The 23,101-nt window shown below is 46.1% G+C and overlaps 1 protein-coding gene across 1 annotated transcript in view; it reads left to right on the top strand.

The window, feature by feature from the left end:
* Positions 1-23,101, top strand: part of IARS2 (isoleucyl-tRNA synthetase 2, mitochondrial) — a gene marked incomplete at its 5' end in the record, with an annotated part of 211,516 nt that overhangs the window by 91,998 nt on the left and 96,417 nt on the right. Inside the window, one exon of the mRNA XM_088465027.1 lies at positions 21,168-21,270. Coding sequence (XP_088321153.1) covers positions 21,168-21,270 — 103 coding nt within the window. The remainder of the gene's footprint in view (positions 1-21,167; positions 21,271-23,101) is intronic.

The raw sequence follows: 23,101 nt of genomic DNA, 5'->3' as shown, positions 1-23,101 counted from the left end.
GACGTAGGAAGCGTACACCTAATATGCTAATGCAGCCGGTGACGTAGGAAGCGTACACCTAATATGCTAATGCAGCCGGTGACGTAGGAAGCGTACACCTAATATGCTAATGCAGCCGGTGACGTAGGAAGCGTACACCTAATATGCTAATGCAGCCGGTGACGTAGGAAGCGTACACCTAATATGCTAATACAGCCGGTGACGTCGGAAGCGTACACCTAATATGCTAATACAGCCGGTGACGTCGGAAGCGTACACCTAATATGCTAATGCAGCCGGTGACGTAGGAAGCGTACACCTAATATGCTAATGCAGCCGGTGACGTAGGAGGCGTACACCTAATATGCTAATGCAGCCGTTGACGTAGGAGGCGTACACCTAATATGCTAATGCAGCCGGTGACAAAGGAAGCGTACACCTAATATGCTAATGCAGCCGGTGACGTAGGAAGCGTACACCTAATATGCTAATGCAGCCGGTGACGTAGGAGGCGTACACCTAATATGCTAATGCAGCCGGTGACGTAGGAGGCGTACACCTAATATGCTAATGCAGCCGGTGACGTAGGAAGCGTACACCTAATATGCTAATGCAGCCGGTGACGTAGGAAGCGTACACCTAATATGCTAATGCAGCCGGTGACGTAGGAAGCGTACACCTAATATGCTAATGCAGCCGGTGACGTAGGAGGCGTACACCTAATATGCTAATGCAGCCGGTGACGTAGGAGGCGTACACCTAATATGCTAATGCAGCCGGTGACGTAGGAAGCGTACACCTAATATGCTAATGCAGCCGGTGACGTAGGAAGCGTACACCTAATATGCTAATGCAGCCGGTGACGTAGGAAGCGTACACCTAATATGCTAATGCAGCCGGTGACGTAGGAAGTGTACACCTAATATGCTAATACAGCCGGTGACGTAGGAGGCGTACACCTAATATGCTAATGCAGCCGGTGACGTAGGAAGCGTACACCTAATATGCTAATGCAGCCGGTGACGTAGGAAGCGTACACCTAATATGCTAATGCAGCCGGTGACGTAGGAAGCGTACACCTAATATGCTAATACAGCCGGTGACGTCGGAAGCGTACACCTAATATGCTAATGCAGCCGGTGACGTCGGAAGCGTACACCTAATATGCTAATAAATAAATGCACTTACTGCAGAGATTCTGGTCACATCGAGGTCACTGAGCTTAGCAGTGAATTTGCATAATTTTAGCCAATTAGTTACAGGACATATCAGAGCTACACACGGAACCCATTTTGCTTACCTGATAAATGTCGCATTAAGCATTTTTGTGACTTTTTATACTAACGAACAGGGAAAGTAAGAAAAGAATCTGCCCACAAATATAAAACCTAATGCATTAATTTATATGTGAAGTATAAAAACTCCAATATTGATTGTAGTGTGGCTATACTGAAGGTTATTTTATGTTTGTTTAATCTAAACAGTTTTCATTTGAATACACCATTTATTTTCCTTGCTGTAATGTACAATCTGGTCTCGTGCACGCTGCCATATTTTGGAAAAAATCTGCAATATCATTAATCACCTACTAGGACCAGCAGATAACCTGAGCTATAAGCTTTAATAAATGTTGCAGACTTTATCAACCTGCTGAACCCGTCTCCATATTTCAGTTTAAAAAAATTAGAACAAAGTAAGCGTCCGTATGGGGCCAGGAGAATATGGGACTTTATTACTGATAACGCTGGAGTATATTAACCATATTCTCTATGCCCTGTTAATGTGCTTTTCACTAACTAGCTAATGTCTGAAAACGGCTGAATTAATATAATGTGTGGCATCTTATTGGCTAATTCCCACCACTGCGCTGTAAGACCTAAATGCTACATCCTATGGCTTAATGAGCATTACCAGTAAAATAGATTGTATGTGTGAAAGCGCAGCACATAAATTATACGGCAAACGCGCGTGCCCTAGCTTCATGTATCTCTTACTAGCGACACCTGTTAGTAATGGTAAGCTTCCCTTGGGTTCAGAGTCACTTTCTGTCTCACTAGAGCAGGGGCAGGCAATTAGCGGGCCTCCAGCTGTTGCTGTACTACACATCCCAGCATGCCTTGCAACAGTTTTATAATGGGCAAATAGCAAAACTGTGGCAGGGCATGCTGATATGTGTAGTTCTACAACAGCTGGGGGGCCGCTAATTGCCCACCCCTACACTAGAGAATTACTCGGTTATATCTGAATAATTAACAAATCTCTCTTCAAAATTAATTTTAAAATTCAAAACTTTTCTTAACTTGATTTAGACAGTGTATTGTAGACAGGTTTGTTTTACATAGTGTAAAATGTATCCACAATACAACATTACAGTACATACAGTATATAGTGCTGATCCAATGAAAGTCATTTCCATTCTGTGTGGCAAGTGAAGAAGTAATCAGAATATTGGCCTACAGGAATGTCAGCCACACGATAGGAAGGCGGCTGTCATTGCTTAGGTTACTCTCCTGCTCTCCATCTGAATACAGTTAGTGAAACGCGTTGCCTCCATTGTGCAATGACATCCAGATGGAACCGCTAGACCTTGTGCTGTAGGAAGGAGTAGATGATGATTTGGTGCCATCCAGAGGGCAGAATGTTTGGCATTGGCAGAAGGGTAAGAGTACCTGGTGGTGGGGGTGTACACTGCAATACTCTTACAATGGGCTGGTCAGCAAGTGCCCATCAAAAGTAACAGCATCTCCACTGGAATAATGACCAGTCCACATGGAGTTGCAGTTACACCTGATACACACTACAGGCTCCTCTTCTGTCCCTGGTGCTTTCCCTGCAGGACATGCAGTACAGAGCGTTAGGTGTAATGTGCTGTCCCGCAGCCTCGCCACACCTGTAAAACAAGATCATTTGCAAATTCTTTAGGTCATGTAAACCACACCCAGGACTATTAATGGGGTAATTGCTGTAAATATTTCACCAACACCCTGTTTCATTAGAAGGAAACTGCAGATTGCAGCTCATGTAGCATTGTCCAGGTCTTCAGCAGCTGAGTGGTTAATTGGCTGTTTGTTCATGAGTGTGACTCTGCCGGCACCTCGTCCACACTCTGCCGGCACCTCGTCCACACTCTGCCGGCACCTCGTCCACACTCTGCCGGCACCTCGTCCACACTCTGCCGGCACCTCGTCCACACTCTGCCGGCACCTCGTCCACACTCTGCCGGCACCTCGTCCACACTCTGCCGGCACCTCGTCCACACTCTGCCGGCACCTCGTCCACACTCTGCCGGCACCTCGTCCACACTCTGCCGGCACCTCGTCCACACTCTGCCGGCACCTCGTCCACACTCTGCCGGCACCTCGTCCACTGAGCCTCAATCCTGTGAGATCTGTAAAACTTTAGTGTTAACTCATTTCATGCCAGAACGCCAACAGTGCCTTTCACATCTGCTTTCGCTGTGTGCGGCTATGAATAATACTAACCAGGTGAAAGCAAGGTGACGTCTAATACGTGGTAGTAGATGGATATTAGCTGACATCTTTACCTTGCAGGGTGGGCTATATAGGAGGACCCTCTGCCTACCTGTGTTAGATGGGCGTAGATTGAGGTGTCCTGTTACCTGGCAGGGTGGGCTATATAGGAGGACCCTCTGCCTACCTGTGTTAGATGAGCGTAGAATGAGGTGTCCTGTTACCTGGCAGGGTGGGCTATATAGGAGGACCCTCTGCCTACCTGTGTTAGATGAGCGTAGATTGAGGTGTCCTGTTACCTGGCAGGGTGGGCTATATAGGAGGACCCTCTGCCTACCTGTGTTAGATGAGCGTAGAATGAGGTGTCCTGTTACCTGGCAGGGTGGGCTATATAGGAGGACCCTCTGCCTACCTGTGTTAGATGAGCATAGATTGAGGTGTCCTGTTACCTGGCAGGGTGGGCTATATAGGAGGACCCTCTGCCTACCTGTGTTAGATGAGCGTAGATTGAGGTGTCCTGTTACCTGGCAGGGTGGGCTATATAGGAGGACCCTCTGCCTACCTGTGTTAGATGAGCGTAGATTGAGGTGTCCTGTTACCTGGCAGGGTGGGCTATATAGGAGGACCCTCTGCCTACCTGTGTTAGATGAGCGTAGATTGAGGTGTCCTGTTACCTGGCAGGGTGGGCTATATAGGAGGACCCTCTGCCTACCTGTGTTAGATGAGCGTAGAATGAGGTGTCCTGTTACCTGGCAGGGTAAGCTATATAGGAGGACCCTCTGCCTACCTGTGTTAGAGGAGCGTAGAATGAGGTGTCCTGTTACCTTGCAGGGTGGGCTATATAGGAGGACCCTCTGCCTACCTGTGTTAGATGGGCGTAGATTGAGGTGTCCTGTTACCTGGCAGGGTGGGCTATATAGGAGGACCCTCTGCCTACCTGTGTTAGAGGAGCGTAGAATGAGGTGTCCTGTTATCTGGCAGGGTGGGCTATATAGGAGGACCCTCTGCTTACCTGTGTTAGAGGAGGGTAGAATGAAGTGTCCTGTTACCTGGCAGGGTGGGCTATATAGGAGGACCCTCTGCCTACCTGTGTTAGAGGAGGGTAGAATGAAGTGTCCTGTTACCTGACAGGGTAGGCTATATAGGAGGACCCTCTGCCTACCTGTGTTAGAGGCGGGTAGAAGTGTCCTGTTACCTGGCAGGGTGGGCTATATAGGAGGACCCTCTGCCTACCTGTGTTAGAGGAGCGTAGATTGAGGTGTCCTGTTACCTGGCAGGGTGGGCTATATAGGAGGACCCTCTGCCTACCTGTGTTAGAGGAGGGTACAATGAGGTGTCCTGTTACCTGGCAGGGTAGGCTATATAGGAGGACCCTCTGCCTACCTGTGTTAGAGGAGGGTACAATGAAGTGTCCTGTTACCTGGCAGGGTGGGCTATATAGGTGGACCCTCTGCCTACCTGTGTTAGAGGAGGGTAGAATGAAGTGTCCTGTTACCTGGCAGGGTAGGCTATATAGGAGGACCCTCGGCCTACCTGTGTTAGATGAGCGTAGATTGAGGTGTCCTGTTACCTGGCAGGGTAGGCTATATAGGAGGACCCTCGGCCTACCTGTGTTAGATGAGCGTAGATTGAGGTGTCCTGTTACCTGGCAGGGTAGGCTATATAGGAGGACCCTCTGCCTACCTGTGTTAGATGAGCGTAGAATGAAATGTCCTGTTACCTGGCAGGGTAGGCTATATAGGAGAACCCTCGGCCTACCTGTGTTAGATGAGCGTAGGTTGAGGTGTCCTGTTACCTGGCAGGGTAGGCTATATAGGAGGACCCTCTGCCTACCTGTGTTAGAGGAGCGTAGATTGAGGTGTCCTGTTACCTGGCAGGGTAGGCTATATAGGAGGACCCTCTGCCTACCTGTGTTAGATGAGCGTAGAATGAAATGTCCTGTTACCTGGCAGGGTAGGCTATATAGGAGAACCCTCGGCCTACCTGTGTTAGATGAGCGTAGGTTGAGGTGTCCTGTTACCTGGCAGGGTAGGCTATATAGGAGGACCCTCTGCCTACCTGTGTTAGAGGAGCGTAGGTTGAGGTGTCCTGTTACCTGGCAGGGTGGGCTATATAGGAGGACCCTCTGCCTACCTGTGTTAGATGAGCGTAGAATGAGGTGTCCTGTTACCTGGCAGGGTAGGCTATATAGGAGGACCCTCTGCCTACCTGTGTTATAGGAGCGTAGGTTGAGGTGTCCTGTTACCTGGCAGGGTGGGCTATATAGGAGGACCCTCGGCCTACCTGTGTTAGATGAGCGTAGGTTGAGGTGTCCTGTTACCTGGCAGGGTAGGCTATATAAGAGGAACCTCGGCCTACCAGTGTTAGAGGAGCGTAGGTTGAGGTGTCCTGTTACCTGGCAGGGTGGGCTATATAGGAGGACCCTCGGCCTACCTGTGTTAGAGGAGCGTAGGTTGAGGTGTCCTGTTACCTGGCAGGGTGGGCTATATAGGAGGACCCTCGGCCTACCTGTGTTAGAGGAGGGTAGAATGAGGTGTCCTGTTACCTGGCAGGGTGGGCTATATAGGAGGACCCTCTGCCTACCTGTGTTAGAGGAGGGTAGAATGAGGTGTCCTGTTACCTGGCAGGGTGGGCTATATAGGAGGACCCTCTGCCTACCTGTGTTAGATGAGCGTAGGTTGAGGTGTCCTGTTACCTGGCAGGGTGGGCTATATAGGAGGACCCTCTGCCTACCTGTGTTAGATGAGCGTAGGTTGAGGTGTCCTGTTACCTGGCAGGGTGAGAGATGGCAGCAGGAACTATGTTCTTCATCACCTACTGTAGCAATCTCTTTAATTCTGCCTCTGGCCCAATGACACTCGTCCTGTGCCACAATCCATATCCCAGCGATTGGCTGCTGTCACAGAAGCTTATATTGGCAGACAGGCTGCAGTACAAGCTCTCACTGATTTATATGCTCAGGGCAAAGTGTTACAAGAGCCTTATCACCTTCCTGGACTCTGATACTAGCAGTGGAGCCGGCAGATTGCTATGTGATAAGTTGCAGGAAAGACATGAGATGGGTTCTTAATTGAATAAAAAACTGGATTCAGAGCCAAGTATTGAATTATTCACAGCGCAGGGTGTATGGGGAAGACTGAGCTGCGTTAGATGGAAAGGAATTGTCCTGTATATATAGGTCACAGCGCAGGGTGTATGGGGAAGACTGAGCTGTGTTAGGTGGAAAGGAATTGTCCTGTATATAGGTCACAGCGCAGGGTGTATGGGGAAGACTGAGCTGCGTTAGATGGAAAGGAATTGTCCTGTATATAGGTCACAGCGCAGGGTGTATGGGGAAGACTGAGCTGTGTTAGGTGGAAAGGAATTGTCCTGTATATATAGGTCACAGCGCAGGGTGTATGGGGAAGACTGAGCTGCGTTAGATGGAAAGGAATTGTCCTGTATATATAGGTCACAGCGCAGGGTGTATGGGGAAGACTGAGCTGTGTTAGATGGAAAGGAATTGTCCTGTATATATAGGTCACAGCGCAGGGTGTATGGGGAGGACTGAGCTGTGTTAGGTGGAAAGGAATTGTCCTGTATATATAGGTCACAGCGCAGGGTGTATGGGGAGGACTGAGCTGTGTTAGATGGAAAGGAATTGTCCTGTATATAGGTCACAGCGCAGGGTGTATGGGGAAGACTGAGCTGCGTTAGATGGAAAGGAATTGTCCTGTATATAGGTCACAGCGCAGGGTGTATGGGGAAGACTGAGCTGCGTTAGATGGAAAGGAATTGTCCTGTATATAGGTCACAGTGTCAGACACAAAACTTTATCCTAATTTCTGAGGTTCAGCGAGCTCCCTACAGAGAAACTTACCATCCTAATATGCTGCGTCTCATGGTGGGAAAATAGTGCTATAACGTATTTCCTTTGGTAGTTAGCACTTATCTATTAAACGTGTACACTTTTTTTATTTTTGCTATGGTATAGTACGATAGGTGGTAAGCCTTGTTCTCTATACGCAGACGCTATAGTACGATAGGTGGTAAGCCTTGTTCTCTATACGCAGACGCTATAGTACGATAGGTGGTAAGCCTTGTTCTCCATACGCAGACGCTATAGTACGATAGATGGTAAGCCTTGTTCTCTATACGCAGACGCTATAGTACGATAGGTGGTAAGCCTTGTTCTCCATACGCAGACGCTATAGTACGATAGATGGTAAGCCTTGTTCTCTATACGCAGACGCTATAGTACGATAGGTGGTAAGCCTTGTTCTCTATACGCAGACGCTATAGTACGATAGGTGGTAAGCCTTGTTCTCTATACGCAGACGCTATAGTACGATAGGTGGTAAGCCTTGTTCTCTATACGCAGACGCTATAGTACGATAGGTGGTAAGCCTTGTTCTCTATACGCAGACGCTATAGTACGATAGGTGGTAAGCCTTGTTCTCTATACGCAGACGCTATAGTACGATAGGTGGTAAGCCTTGTTCTCTATACGCAGACGCTATAGTACGATAGGTGGTAAGCCTTGTTCTCTATACGCAGACGCTATAGTACGATAGGTGGTAAGCCTTGTTCTCTATACGCAGACGCTATAGTACGATAGGTGGTAAGCCTTGTTCTCTATACGCAGACGCTATAGTACGATAGGTGGTAAGCCTTGTTCTCTATACGCAGACGCTATAGTACGATAGGTGGTAAGCCTTGTTCTCTATACGCAGACGCTATAGTACGATAGGTGGTAAGCCTTGTTCTCTATACGCAGACACTATAGTACGATAGATGGTAAGCATTGTTCTCTATACGCAGACGCTATAGTACGATAGGTGGTAAGCCTTGTTCTCTATACGCAGACGCTATAGTACGATAGGTGGTAAGCCTTGTTCTCTATACGCAGACGCTATAGTACGATAGGTGGTAAGCCTTGTTCTCTATACGCAGACGCTATAGTACGATAGGTGGTAAGCCTTGTTCTCCATACGCAGACGCTATTTGCAGCATGTTTGTGTTTCATCATTTGAATATTTTAAAAGAACTCCAGTATCCCGTGGCTTGGTCATTTAGCTGCACTCAGGTTACATGAGACCATACCATGGTTGGTGCTTCCCTCTGTGTGGTACCCACAGGTCAGTGCCCATGCTGTGCCCAGAGTGGTGGGATGACTGCCCAGCTTATCTCCTCACACTAAGCTACACACAGGTTACATGAGACCATAATATGGCTGCAGGTGGTGCTTCTTGCTGTGTAGTGCCCAGGCTGTGCCCAGAGTGGTGGGATAATTGCCCAGCTTATCTCCTCACACTAAGCTGCACTCAGGTTACATGAGACCATACCATGGCTGCAGGTGGTGCTTCTTGCTGTGTGGTGCCCACAGGTCAGTGTTCAGGCTGTGCCCAGAGTGGTGGGATGATTGCCCAGCTTATCTCCTCACTCTAAGCTGCACTCAGGTTACATGAGACCATACCATGGCTGCAGGTGGTGCTTCTTGCTGTGTGGTGCCCACAGGTCAGTGTTCAGGCTGTGCCCAGAGTGGTGGGATGATTGCCCAGCTTATCTCCTCACACTAAGCTGCACTCAGGTTACATGAGACCATACCATGGCTGCAGGTGGTGCTTCTTGCTGTGTGGTGCCCACAGGTCAGTGTTCAGGCTGTGCCCAGAGTGGTGGGATGATTGCCCAGCTTATCTCCTCACACTAAGCTGCACTCAGGTTACATGAGATCATACCATGGCTGCAGGTGGTGCTTCTTTCTGTGTGGTGCCCACAGGTCAGTGCCCAGGCTGTGCCCAGAGTGGTGGGATGATTGCCCAGCTTATCTCCTCACACTAAACTGCACTCAGGTTACATGAGACCATACCATGGCTGCCGGTGGTGCTTCTTGCTGTGTGGTGCCCACAGGTCAGTGTCCAGGCTGTGCCCAGAGTGGTGGGATGATTGCCCAGCTTATCTCCTCACACTAAGCTGCACTCAGGTTACATGAGACCATACCATGGCTGCAGGTGGTGCTTCTTGCTGTGTGGTGCCCACAGGTCAGTGTTCAGGCTGTGCCCAGAGTGGTGGGATGATTGCCCAGCTTATCTTCTCACACTAAGCTGCACTCAGGTTACATGAGATCATACCATGGCTGCAGGTGGTACTTCTTTCTGTGTGGTGCCCACAGGTCAGTGCCCAGGCTGTGCCCAGAGTGGTGGGATGATTGCCCAGCTTATCTCCTCACTCTATGCTACACACAGGTTACATGAGACCATACCATGGCTGCAGGTGGTGCTTCTTGCTGTGTGGTGCCCACAGGTCAGTGCCCATGCTGTGCCCAGAGTGGTGGGATGATTGCCCAGCTTATCTCCTCACACTAAGCTGCACTCAGGTTACATGAGACCATACCATGGCTGCCGGTGGTGCTTCTTGCTGTGTGGTGCCCACAGGTCAGTGTTCAGGCTGTGCCCAGAGTGGTGGGATGATTGCCCAGCTTATCTCCTCACACTAAGCTGCACTCAGGTTACATGAGATCATACCATGGCTGCAGGTGGTGCTTCTTGCTGTGTGGTGCCCACAGGTCAGTGCCCATGCTGTGCCCAGAGTGGTGGGATGATTGCCCAGCTTATCTTCTCACACTAAGCTACACACAGGTTACATGAGACCATACCATGGCTGCAGGTGGTGCTTCTTGCTGTGTGGTGCCCACAGGTCAGTGCCCATGCTGTGCCCAGAGTGGTGGGATGATTGCCCAGCTTATCTCCTCACACTAAGCTGCACTCAGGTTACAGTAAAGCCCCATTGTTGCTCTATATACTGCAATATCCGCTACGTATCTAAAATTTTCACAAAGAGGAAAAAGTCAAGTTGTTGAATCGTCAGAAACAGCTGTTAATAAGGGAGGGGGCAATTCACTACTAGGGGGCAAAATAAAGTAAATTTTATTTTTACAACTTGTATAGTGTTTCCCCTATGTCTGTAAAAACAACAACAACATTTGTTCCTGTGCACTGAAAATAAAGGAAAGCGGTAAAATTGCTTTGATAAAAAGATATTCACTGTAAGATCCAGAAATCTAAGGTCATGAAAGGGTTAAGGACACTGAGCTGCAATTATAGAATTATTACATTACCGTAAAAAAGAAAAGTAAAGTGGACTTTATACTCTGTAACAGTGATTTACTGAAACCAGTTGGCAGGTTGTGTGTGACCACCCGCATGCAGTACTACACCCAGCACTGCTATAACTTGTGGAACAATTCACTTTAGGATGAGTTTTAGTAGATCATTTTCATTTCTATATTTTTCATCAATTTTGTAAATGCTCAGCGTCCATAACTGGTCCAGTGGTGTTGGCTAAGAGTATGTAACTATTTGTCTGCCTTTTATTGTTTTAGCTACATGACATTTTTACAGAGTTTGTGATCTTATTATACAGGGATTAGAGAGCGCTGTGGTGTGGTATAGGCTGGTAATACAGTGGACGAGGATTGTGAGTAACCGTATCTGTTCTGCTTGGTTGTGGCGAGATATTAGAGAGCGCTGTGGTGTGGTATAGGCTGGTAATACAGTGGACGAGGATTGCGAGTAACCGTATCTGTTCTGCTTGGTTGTGGCGAGATATTAGAGAGCGCTGTGGTGTGGTATAGGCTGGTAATACAGTGGACGAGGATTGTGAGTAACCGTATCTGTTCTGCTTGGTTGTGCTGAGATATTAGAGAGCGCTGTGGTGTGGTATAGGCTGGTAATACAGTGGACGAGGATTGTGAGTAACCGTATCTGTTCTGCTTGGTTGTGCTGAGATATTAGAGAGCGCTGTGGTGTGGTATAGGCTGGTAATACAGTGGACGAGGATTGTGAGTAACCGTATCTGTTCTGCTTGGTTGTGCTGAGATATTAGAGAGCGCTGTGGTGTGGTATAGGCTGGTAATACAGTGGACGAGGATTGCGAGTAACCGTATCTGTTCTGCTTGGTTGTGCTGAGACGTTAGAGAGCGCTGTTGTCACAACCAGAGTTTCCCGGCATAGGGGACAACTGGTATTACTTGTGAGGGCGCTGTGGCGTGATCCTTCCGGCGGAGGGGCTGGTGTCTGGCGGCAGGCATTGGCTGTGCGAGGTGTTCTGCAGGCACTGTGTCATTCTGGCTGGGATAAGCCTGGTGGTCTTTCCGTTCTGGTATGGGCGGGACCATCTTGCTTCTGGTCATGTGACTTAGTTGCTCCAATCCTGGTGCGTCACATGCGCTCTCCGACCATTTACGATCCTGCATTGGGTACTTAAGGGAGTTCAGAGCTCCCCATAGTTGCCAGTGCAACGTGTTTCACAGCGTATGCTGTGAGAGAGTTCCTCTGCTCCTGAGACCTGTCTGTTCCGTGTTCACCTGTGCTCTTGCTGGATCCCAGCTTCCAAGCAGCCTGCATCTCTCTGCCTGCTCCCAGTCTCCTGCTGGAACCACCCTGCACCTTCCATTAACCCTCTCCCTGCCTAAAGACCTGAGTGTGCAGATAACCCTGTCCCTACACTGCCCCCAGTTACCTAGCTCTCTGCAGCTATCCTGTTTCTACACTGAGCCATCTCAGTGCTACTCATCAGTTATTCAACTACTCCATAACCTCTCTGGATTTCATCTCACCAGAATCAATTTGTAACCTGATATCCTGTCTGCAGCCTCGCAGTAACCATTTGGATTACAAATACTTTTATGATTTCTGTCACTACCTGGGCATTACCCACTTTTACCTCACTTCAGTTTCTAGTCATCACCTCCCCATCTATATTCTGGACTTTATATTATCAGTGTACATGTCTTCACGGCCACCCATTAAAAAACCCACTTTTCAGTTTTAGTCTGTTGAGGTGTCTGCTCCTGTTATTACCCCGGGTCCACAACAAACTCATATCCTAACAGTTGGCACTGGCACAATGGACTCTGCTACGGGACAGGAGTCCGGAACGGATTTAATTCGATGCATAGTAGGCAGCCCGGAAAACCTGGAAGCTATGCAGCACCAAATCGCCCAGTTTTTACAAGAAATTACTAAACCTCAAGATATTTTGCAAACTTCTTTGACTACTTCAAATGTAACAGTGGGTGCACCTGCTCCTCCGTCTGATAATACAGGTTACAGGACATCCCCCCGGCTGCACCTACCTATGCCAAGCAAATTTGACGGCAGTCCAAAGCTTTGCCGTGGATTTCTTAATCAGTGTGATGTGCATTTTACTTTGCAGCCAGATAACTTTCCTTCTGACAAATTGTTTACTTATTGTCCGGCTCAGCTTTGGATTGGGCTTCTCCACTCTGGGAGCGTTCAGACTCCCTTTTGGACAATTATACTGAATTCCTAACATCATTCAAGAGGATTTTTGATGAGCCAGGAAGAACCGTTTCAGCCTCATACAGGATTATGACTCTAAAAACAGGGAAGTCGTCCTGTTAGCCAGTATGTTGTACAGTTTCAGGTTTTGGCATCAGATCTCAAGTGGATTGTGGAAGACCTTACTTCAGCTTTTTGGCACGAACTTTCTGACCGATTAAAGGATGATCTTAATGATATGATTTCTCTCTGCAATAAAATAGACCTACGCTTTAGAGAACGTCAGGCTGAGAAGCATAAAACTGACCGTTACAAGCCACTCCCACTGTCCTCTCCTACCCGCCTACAGATGAAGAGCCCATGCAGGTGAATCATACCCATCTCTCCAAAGAGGAACGACAGGGAAGAATAGTAAAAAACCTCTGCCTATATTGTGGAGATTCGGGTCATCTGGTGGCCTCCTGTTACCGTAAGTTGGGAAATGCCCGTTCCTAACTGGTCCCGGTTAGGAGTAATAAGTCTGTCCCCAAAATTTTAAGATTCAGTCTTAACCATAGCTTTAGACTTTATGCCTAAACCTGTTTTCGTCACTGCTCTGTTAGATTCTGGAGCAGCAGGAAACTTCATGACCTCTAGTTTTGTGGACAAGTTACAAATTCCTTGTACGTCTCTTCAACACTCTATCTCCCTGACTTCTGTAGATGGGCGACCTCTCTTAAATGGAACCGTCTCTAAGGAAACCCAGCCAGTCTTGGTTCATATTGGAGCACTCCATTCTGAGCATCTTAGGCTCCTAGTTATACCCAAGGCTTCCCATGAAGTTATTCTAGGATTTCCATGGTTACAACAGCACAACCCCTGGACTGACTGGTGCACAATGCAGGTCCTCTCATGGAGTACAAGTTGTGAGGAATCTTGTCTTCCCAAAGTATGACCTGTGAGGAAAATTGCATCGTTAGTATCTCCAGCAATACCTAAAGAATATCAATCCTTTGCTGATGTCTTTTCTGAAAAACAAAATAATGTTTTACCTCCTCACAGAAAATGGGACTGCCCAGCGATCTACTGCCTGACAAGATGTCTCCTCGTGGTCATACTTATCCTTTGTCCTTGCCAGAGACCAAAGCCATGTCGGAGTATATCTGGGGGAATCTGGAAAAAGTTTTCATTCGACCTTCCACTTCTCCTGCTGGAACAGGTTTCTCTTTTGTTGCTAAGAAGTATGGTGGGCTAAGACCGTGTATAGACTACAGAGGCCTTAATGTTATTACGGTTAAGAACAGATATTCACTCCCATTGATTACAGAATTATTTGATAGTCAAGGGATCTATCATATTCTCCAAGTTAGACCTACGCGGGGAATAATCTTATTCGTATCTGCGCCGGAGATGAGTGAAAGACCGTAAGGGATGGACATTTTGAATATCTTGTCATGCCCTTTGGGTTGTGCAACGCACCTGCGGTTTTTCAAGGTTTTGTCAATGAGATCTGTTATACGTCTCCGTTGTTGTCTATCTAGACGACATTCTGATTTTTTCTTCATCCCTAAAGGACCACCACAAGCATGTAAAAGAAGTCCTGTCTCGTCTGAGGGAGAACCATCTCTACTGTAAATTGGAAAAATGTGTCTTCAGCGTTTCAAGTGTACCATTCCTTGGATATATCATCTCCGGTTCCAGCCTGGAAATGGATCCTAAAAAAATTCAAGCGATTCTGGACTGGTCTCGACCTCAGACATTGAAGGCTGTTCAGATACTGCTCGGATTCGCCAATTATTATAGACGTTTCATCAAGGAATTTTTATCTATAATTGCTCCCATTACAGCATTAACTCGCAAAAATGCCAACCCAGCTCTGTGGCCTCCTGAGGCAGAAACTGCCTTCCAACTTCTGAAGCAGGCCTTCATAACAGCTCCAGTTTTAAAACAACCTGACTGGGATAGACTCTTCCTATTAGAAGTGGATGTATCTTCAGAGGCAGTGGGAGCTGTCTTCTCTCAATGATTTGAGGATAATCGAATACATCCATGCGGGTTCTTTGCTAACAAGTTCTCTCCAGCCAAGAGGAACTACGACATAGGTGAACAAGAACTGTTAGCCGTTATGTTGGCATTAAAAGAATGGCGTTACCTTTTGGAAGGGGCTAAATTCCCCTTGACCGTCTTCACTGATCATAGGAATCTTCTTAAAAAATATCTAATGCGTGAGTCCTCGTCTGGCCCGCTGGGCAATATTTTGTGCTTGTTTTCAATTCACTTTGTCTTTCCACTCAGGAGTTCTCAACCAAAAGGATGATGCCTTGTCAAGGTCCCTATCCTGTGATAACAATTCCAAGATTTTACGTAGTACCCCGGTGGTAGAGTCAAAAGTATTTGCTACAATTCAACTACAACCTTCTGTCGGGATAACCTTTGTGGCCCCGGAGTTAAGGAAGCAGCTACTTACATGGACTCATTCTTCACAGTTTGCAGGACACTCTGGCATTCGGAAAACTCTGGAGTTCCTAAAAATGTCTTACTGGTGGCCATCAATGAAAAGTGACTTAATGGAGTTCATTTCTTCCTGTACTTCATGTGCCCAGCACAAGTCTCCTCGTCAATCTCCAGCTGGTGAACTATTACCTCTACCGATACCATCCCACCCGTGGACACATCTCTCCATGGATTTTGTGACAGATTTGCCAAATTCTAATGGCTATACCACCATCTGGGTTGTGATAGACCGGTTTTCAAAAATGGTTCACTATGTTCCTCTGAAGAAATTACCTTCTGCATCGGATCTGGCTCATCTATTTGTTCATCACATAATTCGTCTCCAAGGACTTCCTGCCGAGATTCTCGGATCGTGGTGTTCAGTTTATAGCGAAGTTTTGGAGATCTCTCTGTTCTATTTTACAAGTGAAGTTGAATTTCTCTACAGCCTATCATCCGCAGAGTAATGTATCTACTGAGAGAGTAAATCAGGATCTCAAGACCTTTTTAAGAATGTTCATGTCCTCCTCTCAAGACAATTGGTCTGAATTTCTTCTCTGGGCTGAGTTTGCGCACAACGCTTCTTATCATTCCTCCACGAATCAAACTCCATCTTTTATTGTGTACGGCCTTCACCTTCGAATCCCTGAATTTCAGAGTCTGCCTGTCTTTGATGTACCGGCTGTGGATAACACTGTACGGAAGTTCGCCTCAATGTGGGCTCAAGTACGCACAGACTTGGAGAAGACCTCCTTACGTTACAAAATTCAGGCGCACAGGAAGCGAAGGAAAGTGCATCAAATGCAAGTCGGGAGTCAAGTTTGGCTTTCCACCCGTAATTTGCTTCTCAGAGTTCCATCTATGAAGTTTTCCCAACGATTCATTGGACCCCTTCCCATTACTGAAATAATTAATCCAGTTTCTTACCGTCTCCAACTTCCCTCCTACCTAAGAATCTCTAATTCTTTCCACATATCCCTGCTCAAGCCGTTGATTCTCAGCAAGTTCCTCAAAGTCCTGCCAGTTCCTCCCTGTGTCCAAACTGAGAGAGATGTGGAATTTGAAGTATCCCAAGTCTTGTATTCCCATGTTCGACGAGGGCAGTTACAGTATCTTCTGGATTGGAGAGGTTATGGCCTGGAAGAACGCTGCTGGACTGATGCCCAAGATGTCCATGCTACTACGCTCATCAGGAAGTTTCACACTGCCCATCTGGAGAAGCCTGGTAAGTGTCCTGAGGCCACTCGTAAGGAGGGGGGTACTGTCATGACCAGGGTTTCCCGGCATAGTGGACTACGGGTATTACCTGTGAGGGCACTGTGGCGTGGTCCTTCCGGTGGAGGAGCTGGTGTCTGGTGGCAGGCTTTGGCTGTGCGTGGTGTTCTGCAGACACTGTCTCATTCTGGCTGGGGTAAGCCTGGTGGTGTTTCCATTCCATTCTGGTATGGGCGCCGCCATCTTGCTTCTGGTCATGTAACTTAGTTGCTCCAATCCTGGTGCGTCACATGCGCTCTACGACCTTTCACGATCCTGCACTGGGTACTTAAGGGAGTTCAGAGCTCCCCATAGTTGCCAGTGCAACGTGTTTCACAGCGTATGCTGTGAGAGAGTTCCTCTGCTCCTGACACCTGTCTGTTCCTGACACCTGAGATTTTGTGGTGTATTGGTGAAACCGGGCGCTCCTGTTGAGGGTAAGCGGGCCGTGAATGGTAATGGGTTTTCCCTAGTGAAAACCAAAGTCTGAATTATGTGTCTAAAGGTAGGTATTACCATGTATTTATGCGCTCCTCAACATAAATGCTGTGACGGAGTCGACCGTATAGATGACATAGGTCAGTGTAGACATAAAATAAAATTTATTCATGAATACAAGGTGATGCATGGAATATAAATGCATACAGTCAAGACGTGCTGTAGATTCAAAAGGGATGAGAATTCACAGAATCAGTTGATAAATACTGGGTGAGGCAGAAAAATGGTATCTGCCATGGACATTAGACATATGCAATAGGTGAATTATATATATTGTGGATGAATCAAGGCATGAAACATAAGACAAATGACAGGTCTGGTGAGTTCTGATTGCAGCAGGAAATGTGACTCCTGTTTTTAAAATAAGCACTATCGTGCAATGTACAAATAAATGGTAATAATAATGGTAATGGTGTAGCTTGCAAGCTACACCTGTAATCACTTCCAAGGACTCTGGTCTTTTTCCACAGGATCTGATTTCCGTTTGGGTAAAGAGTAAGGAGCCTTGCAGGGCAACCCGGGCACCCTGCAATTCAACACCCGCTGGCTCCCCATCACCCGCCGGGTATGATATCCTGTACTTTTTTGCCTACTACCAAGTGTACAATTATTACCATTTATTTGTAACTCTAGTTACGCCTCTGCAGCTGGATGCCTGGAAGCCCTGCTAGCCAGACACAAGGGTCATGGGGCAGTGCCCTGCGTTCTGTATGGCAGCATTGGGTGCACACCCCTGTTCACGCTTATACAATGGATCAATGCACATGTTCGCGCACTGAGGTAACATAGGTACTTACATCTGGGACATGGAGTTACCCGTTCTCCTCTTGATCTGTTTGGTAGTAGAGTTGGCCATCGCCTCTCACTGGCTCTGTGGTGTGTACACTGCTGGGGCCAGGACTGGGAGGGGATCTCATCTGTGGCTGCTTCCTGCAGATAAGCCGGTAGTCACGGATCCATGGCACATGACCACTAATACGTATTTATTACACACCTTCGCCACTAATGCGTAGTTCTTACACACTATGGCCACTAATACGTACTTACTACACACTATGGCCACTAATACGTACTTAGTACACACTATGGCCACTAATACGTACTTACTATACACTATGGCCACTAATACTTACTACACACTATGGGCACTAATATGTACTTACTACACACTATGGCCACTAATACGTACTTACTACACACTATGACCACTAATACGTACTTACTACACACTATGGCCACTAATACGTACTTACTACACACTATGACCACTAATACGTACTTAGTACACACTATGGCCACTAATACGTACTTACTATACACTATGGCCACTAATACTTACTTACTACACACTATGGGCACTAATATGTACTTACTACACACTATGGCCACTAATACGTACTTAGTACACACTATGGCCACTAATACGTACTTACTATACACTATGGCCACTAATACGTACTTACTACACACTATGGCCACTAATACGTACTTACTACACACTATGACCACTAATACGTACTTACTACACACTATGGCCACTAATACCTACTTACTACACAATATGGCCACTAATACCTACTTACTACACACTATGACCACTAATACGTACTTACTACACACTATGGCCACTAATACGTACTTACTACACACTATGACCACTAATACGTACTTAGTACACACTATGGCCACTAATACGTACTTACTATACACTATGGCCACTAATACTTACTTACTACACACTATGGGCACTAATATGTACTTACTACACACTATGGCCACTAATACGTACTTAGTACACACTATGGCCACTAATACGTACTTACTATACACTATGGCCACTAATACGTACTTACTACACACTATGACCACTAATACGTACTTACTACACACTATGGCCACTAATACCTACTTACTACACAATATGGACCTCATTCAGAGCCGCTCGCTATTTGCGGTCATTCGTTTTCAAAAAAGGAGTGGCTATTCAAATGAACCGTTCGCACTTTGCGGTCTGTTCACGCCTCTAAGTCTGAACGAGCGAGCAAAACGCAGTCGAAATTTTGAAAAATGCGCCCCCTGGCCGCTCGCATCCTACGTCATGTCCGCTATTTATTAGATTAATCGAGTACATCGTACAGCGTATGAACTGCTCGCTATTCTTGTGGTTGGTTTTTTCAACCGCTATTTTGCAAGCAGTTCTGGCTTTAAAAAAACCAAGTGACGTGGTCAATGACGCTGCTGTATTAATTATGCACTCCCTTAAAACGCCCGTTTTGACCTTTAAGCACGCCTGCGTTCGGATCTCCACTCCCCGTTTTCAAGCACCTTCCCCTGTTACCACCCACATACGCCTCCTCCTGTCACTCAAAATAGCAGGCATTCGCTATATAGCGTACAAACGATGTTCGGCCGCACTGACTGGTTGGTGCATGCGTATTACAAACCGTACGCATGCGCAGTTGTGCGAACATCGCTCAGTGCGAACGAGCGGCCGCTTACGAGCGGCTCTGAATCAGGCCCAATGGCCACTAATACGTACTTACTACACACTACTGCCACTAGTACGTACATATTACACACCATGACCACTAATACTTACATATTACACACCATGGCCACTGATAACTTCATATTACACGCCATGGCCACTGATACCTTCATATTACACGCCATAGTCACTAATACATACATATTACACACCGTGGCCACTAATACTTATACATTACACTCCATAGGCACTAATACGTACATATTACACACCATGATCACTAATACTTATACATTACACTCCATAGTCACTAATACATACATATTACACACCATGATCACTAACACTTATACATTACACTCCATAGTCACTAATACGTACATATTACACACCATGATCACTAATTCTTATACATTACACTCCATAGTCACTAATACGTACATATTACACACCATGATCACTAATACTTATACGTTACACTCCATAGTCACTAATACGTACATATTACACACCATGATCACTAACACTTATACATTACACTCCATAGTCACTAATACGTACATATTACACACCATGATCACTAATTCTTATACATTACACTCCATAGTCACTAATACGTACATATTACACACCATGATCACTAATTCTTATACATTACACTCCATAGTCACTAATACGTACATATTACACACCATGATCACTAACACTTATACATTACACTCCATAGTCACTAATACGTACATATTACACACCATGATCACTAACACTTATACATTACACTCCATAGTCACTAATACGTACATATTACACACCATGATCACTAATTCTTATACATTACACTCCATAGTCACTAATACGTACATATTACACACCATGATCACTAACACTTATACATTACACTCCATAGTCACTAATACGTACATATTACACACCATGATCACTAATACTTATACATTACACTCCATAGTCACTAATACGTACATATTACACACCATGATCACTAATTCTTATACATTACACTCCATAGTCACTAATACGTACATATTACACACCATGATCACTAATACTTATACGTTACACTCCATAGTCACTAATACGTACATATTACACACCATGATCACTAACACTTATACATTACACTCCATAGTCACTAATACGTACATATTACACACCATGATCACTAATTCTTATACATTACACTCCATAGTCACTAATACGTACATATTACACACCATGATCACTAACACTTATACATTACACTCCATAGTCACTAATACGTACATATTACACACCATGATCACTAATACTTATACATTACACTCCATAGTCACTAATACGTACATATTACACACCATGATCACTAACACTTATACATTACACTCCATAGTCACTAATACGTTCATATTACACACCATGATCACTAATTCTTATACATTACACTCCATAGTCACTAATACGTACATATTACACACCATGATCACTAACACTTATACATTACACTCCATAGTCACTAATACGTACATATTACACACCATGATCACTAATACTTATACATTACACTCCATAGTCACTAATACGTACATATTACACACCATGATCACTAATACTTATACATTACACGCCATAGTCACTAATACGACACACACACGCACTTAGAGACACACAGATACACACACACACCTACCTAGCTGTGTAATGACCTCCTGCTCTGCTCCTCTCCTGCAGGCACAGCGTTGGTCATGTCATTAAGCTGGTGGAGCAGCATGGCAGTGACGTGTGGTGGACACATCCTATTGAAGAGTTACTGCCACAATCTGTGCTTCAACAGGTACCGGTTACATATCCCATGTAGTATATCGTGTCTGTTACTGTGTCATCATGAGTACCGGCCAGTCTGCTGCGTGTAGGTAATGCTCCGCTATGTGTCCTCTCCGTGTACCATGTACGAGCCATATTATAATAATTGTACTGAGCCTGACGCAGAGTGCGCTCCGATCATCTATATTGCGAGCATGGAACATAATGTGTATATTTGTAAGCTCTACCCTCTATCCCAACGCCTGGCTTCCATCTCGTCGTCCTTATCGGTGTGTACTGGCGCCATCCTATATCCCATGCAAAATAACCGTCTGAAAATAGTCGTATTCCATCCATAGCCCGCAATCCGCCATCACGCCCACTTTCATTTCTTCCTATGAGTTGTCACACAGTTAGGCCCCCATTACACCCCTACAGTCCCAAAAACGGTGCGATCTGTGTCCGCCTCTGTCTCGCCCGGACTTCCTATACAAGTTACTTCCTCTGCAAACAGGCGAGCGCTGCCTGAGCTTAGATTTACCTAGACAGGTGCTGTAATACCTATCTGTAATAACAGGTCTTACAAAGCCTAGCAGCGCTGTCATTGCTTCTAGTAATGTGACATATTGCCCGGTTTCCACACAGTAACATTTACTATGGTCTCTGTATATTCTTCTACAGCAGATTAATGCTCTCAGCCCGCTACACATTGCTGCACATTGTATTATGCAATAATCACTAGCCATAGACTGACACCATGCTGTACGGGTACACATAGGGATGGGCAGGACAGTGTATACTGGTAATAATCACTAGCCATAGACTGACACCATGCTGTACGGGTACACATAGGGATGGGCAGGACAGTGTATACTGGTAATAATCACTAGCCATAGACTGACATCATGCTGTACGGGTACACATAGGGATGGGCAGGACAGTGTATAATGGTAATAATCACTAGCCATAGACTGACACCATGCTGTACGGGTACACATAGGGATGGGCAGGACAGTGTATACTGGTAATAATCACTAGCCATAGACTGACACCATGCTGTACGGGTACACATAGGGATGGGCAGGACAGTGTATAATGGTAATAATCACTAGCCATAGACTGACATCATGCTGTACGGGTACACATAGGGATGGGCAGGACAGTGTATAATGGTAATAATCACTAGCCATAGACTGACACCATGCTGTACGGGTACACATAGGGATGGGCAGCACAGTGTATAATGGTAATAATCACTAGCCATAGACTGACACCATGCTGTACGGGTACACATAGGGATGGGCAGGACAGTGTATAATGGTAATAATCACTAGCCATAGACTGACACCATGCTGTACGGGTACACATAGGGATGGGCAGGACAGTGTATAATGGTAATAATCACTAGCCATAGACTGACACCATGCTGTACGGGTACACATAGGGATGGGCAGGACAGTGTATAATGGTAATAATCACTAGCCATAGACTGACACCATGCTGTACGGGTACACATAGGGATGGGCAGGACAGTGTATACTGGTAATAATCACTAGCCATAGACTGACACCATGCTGTACGGGTACACATAGGGATGGGCAGGACAGTGTATAATGGTAATAATCACTAGCCATAGACTGACATCATGCTGTATGGGTGCACATAGGGATGGGCAGGACAGTGTATAATGGTAATAATCACTAGCCATAGACTGACACCATGCTGTACGGGTACACATAGGGATGGGCAGGACAGTGTATACTGGTAATAATCACTAGCCATAGACTGACACCATGCTGTACGGGTACACATAGGGATGGGCAGGACAGTGTATACTGGTAATAATTACTAGCCATAGACTG

Source organism: Taudactylus pleione, unplaced genomic scaffold (assembly GCF_031769625.1).
Source record: "Taudactylus pleione unplaced genomic scaffold, aTauple2 ptg001804l, whole genome shotgun sequence".
In the NCBI taxonomy this organism is placed as follows: Eukaryota; Metazoa; Chordata; class Amphibia; order Anura; family Myobatrachidae; genus Taudactylus; species Taudactylus pleione.
The sequence above is the reverse complement of the archived record's forward strand: the minus strand, read 5'-3'. Positions and strand labels throughout refer to the sequence as shown.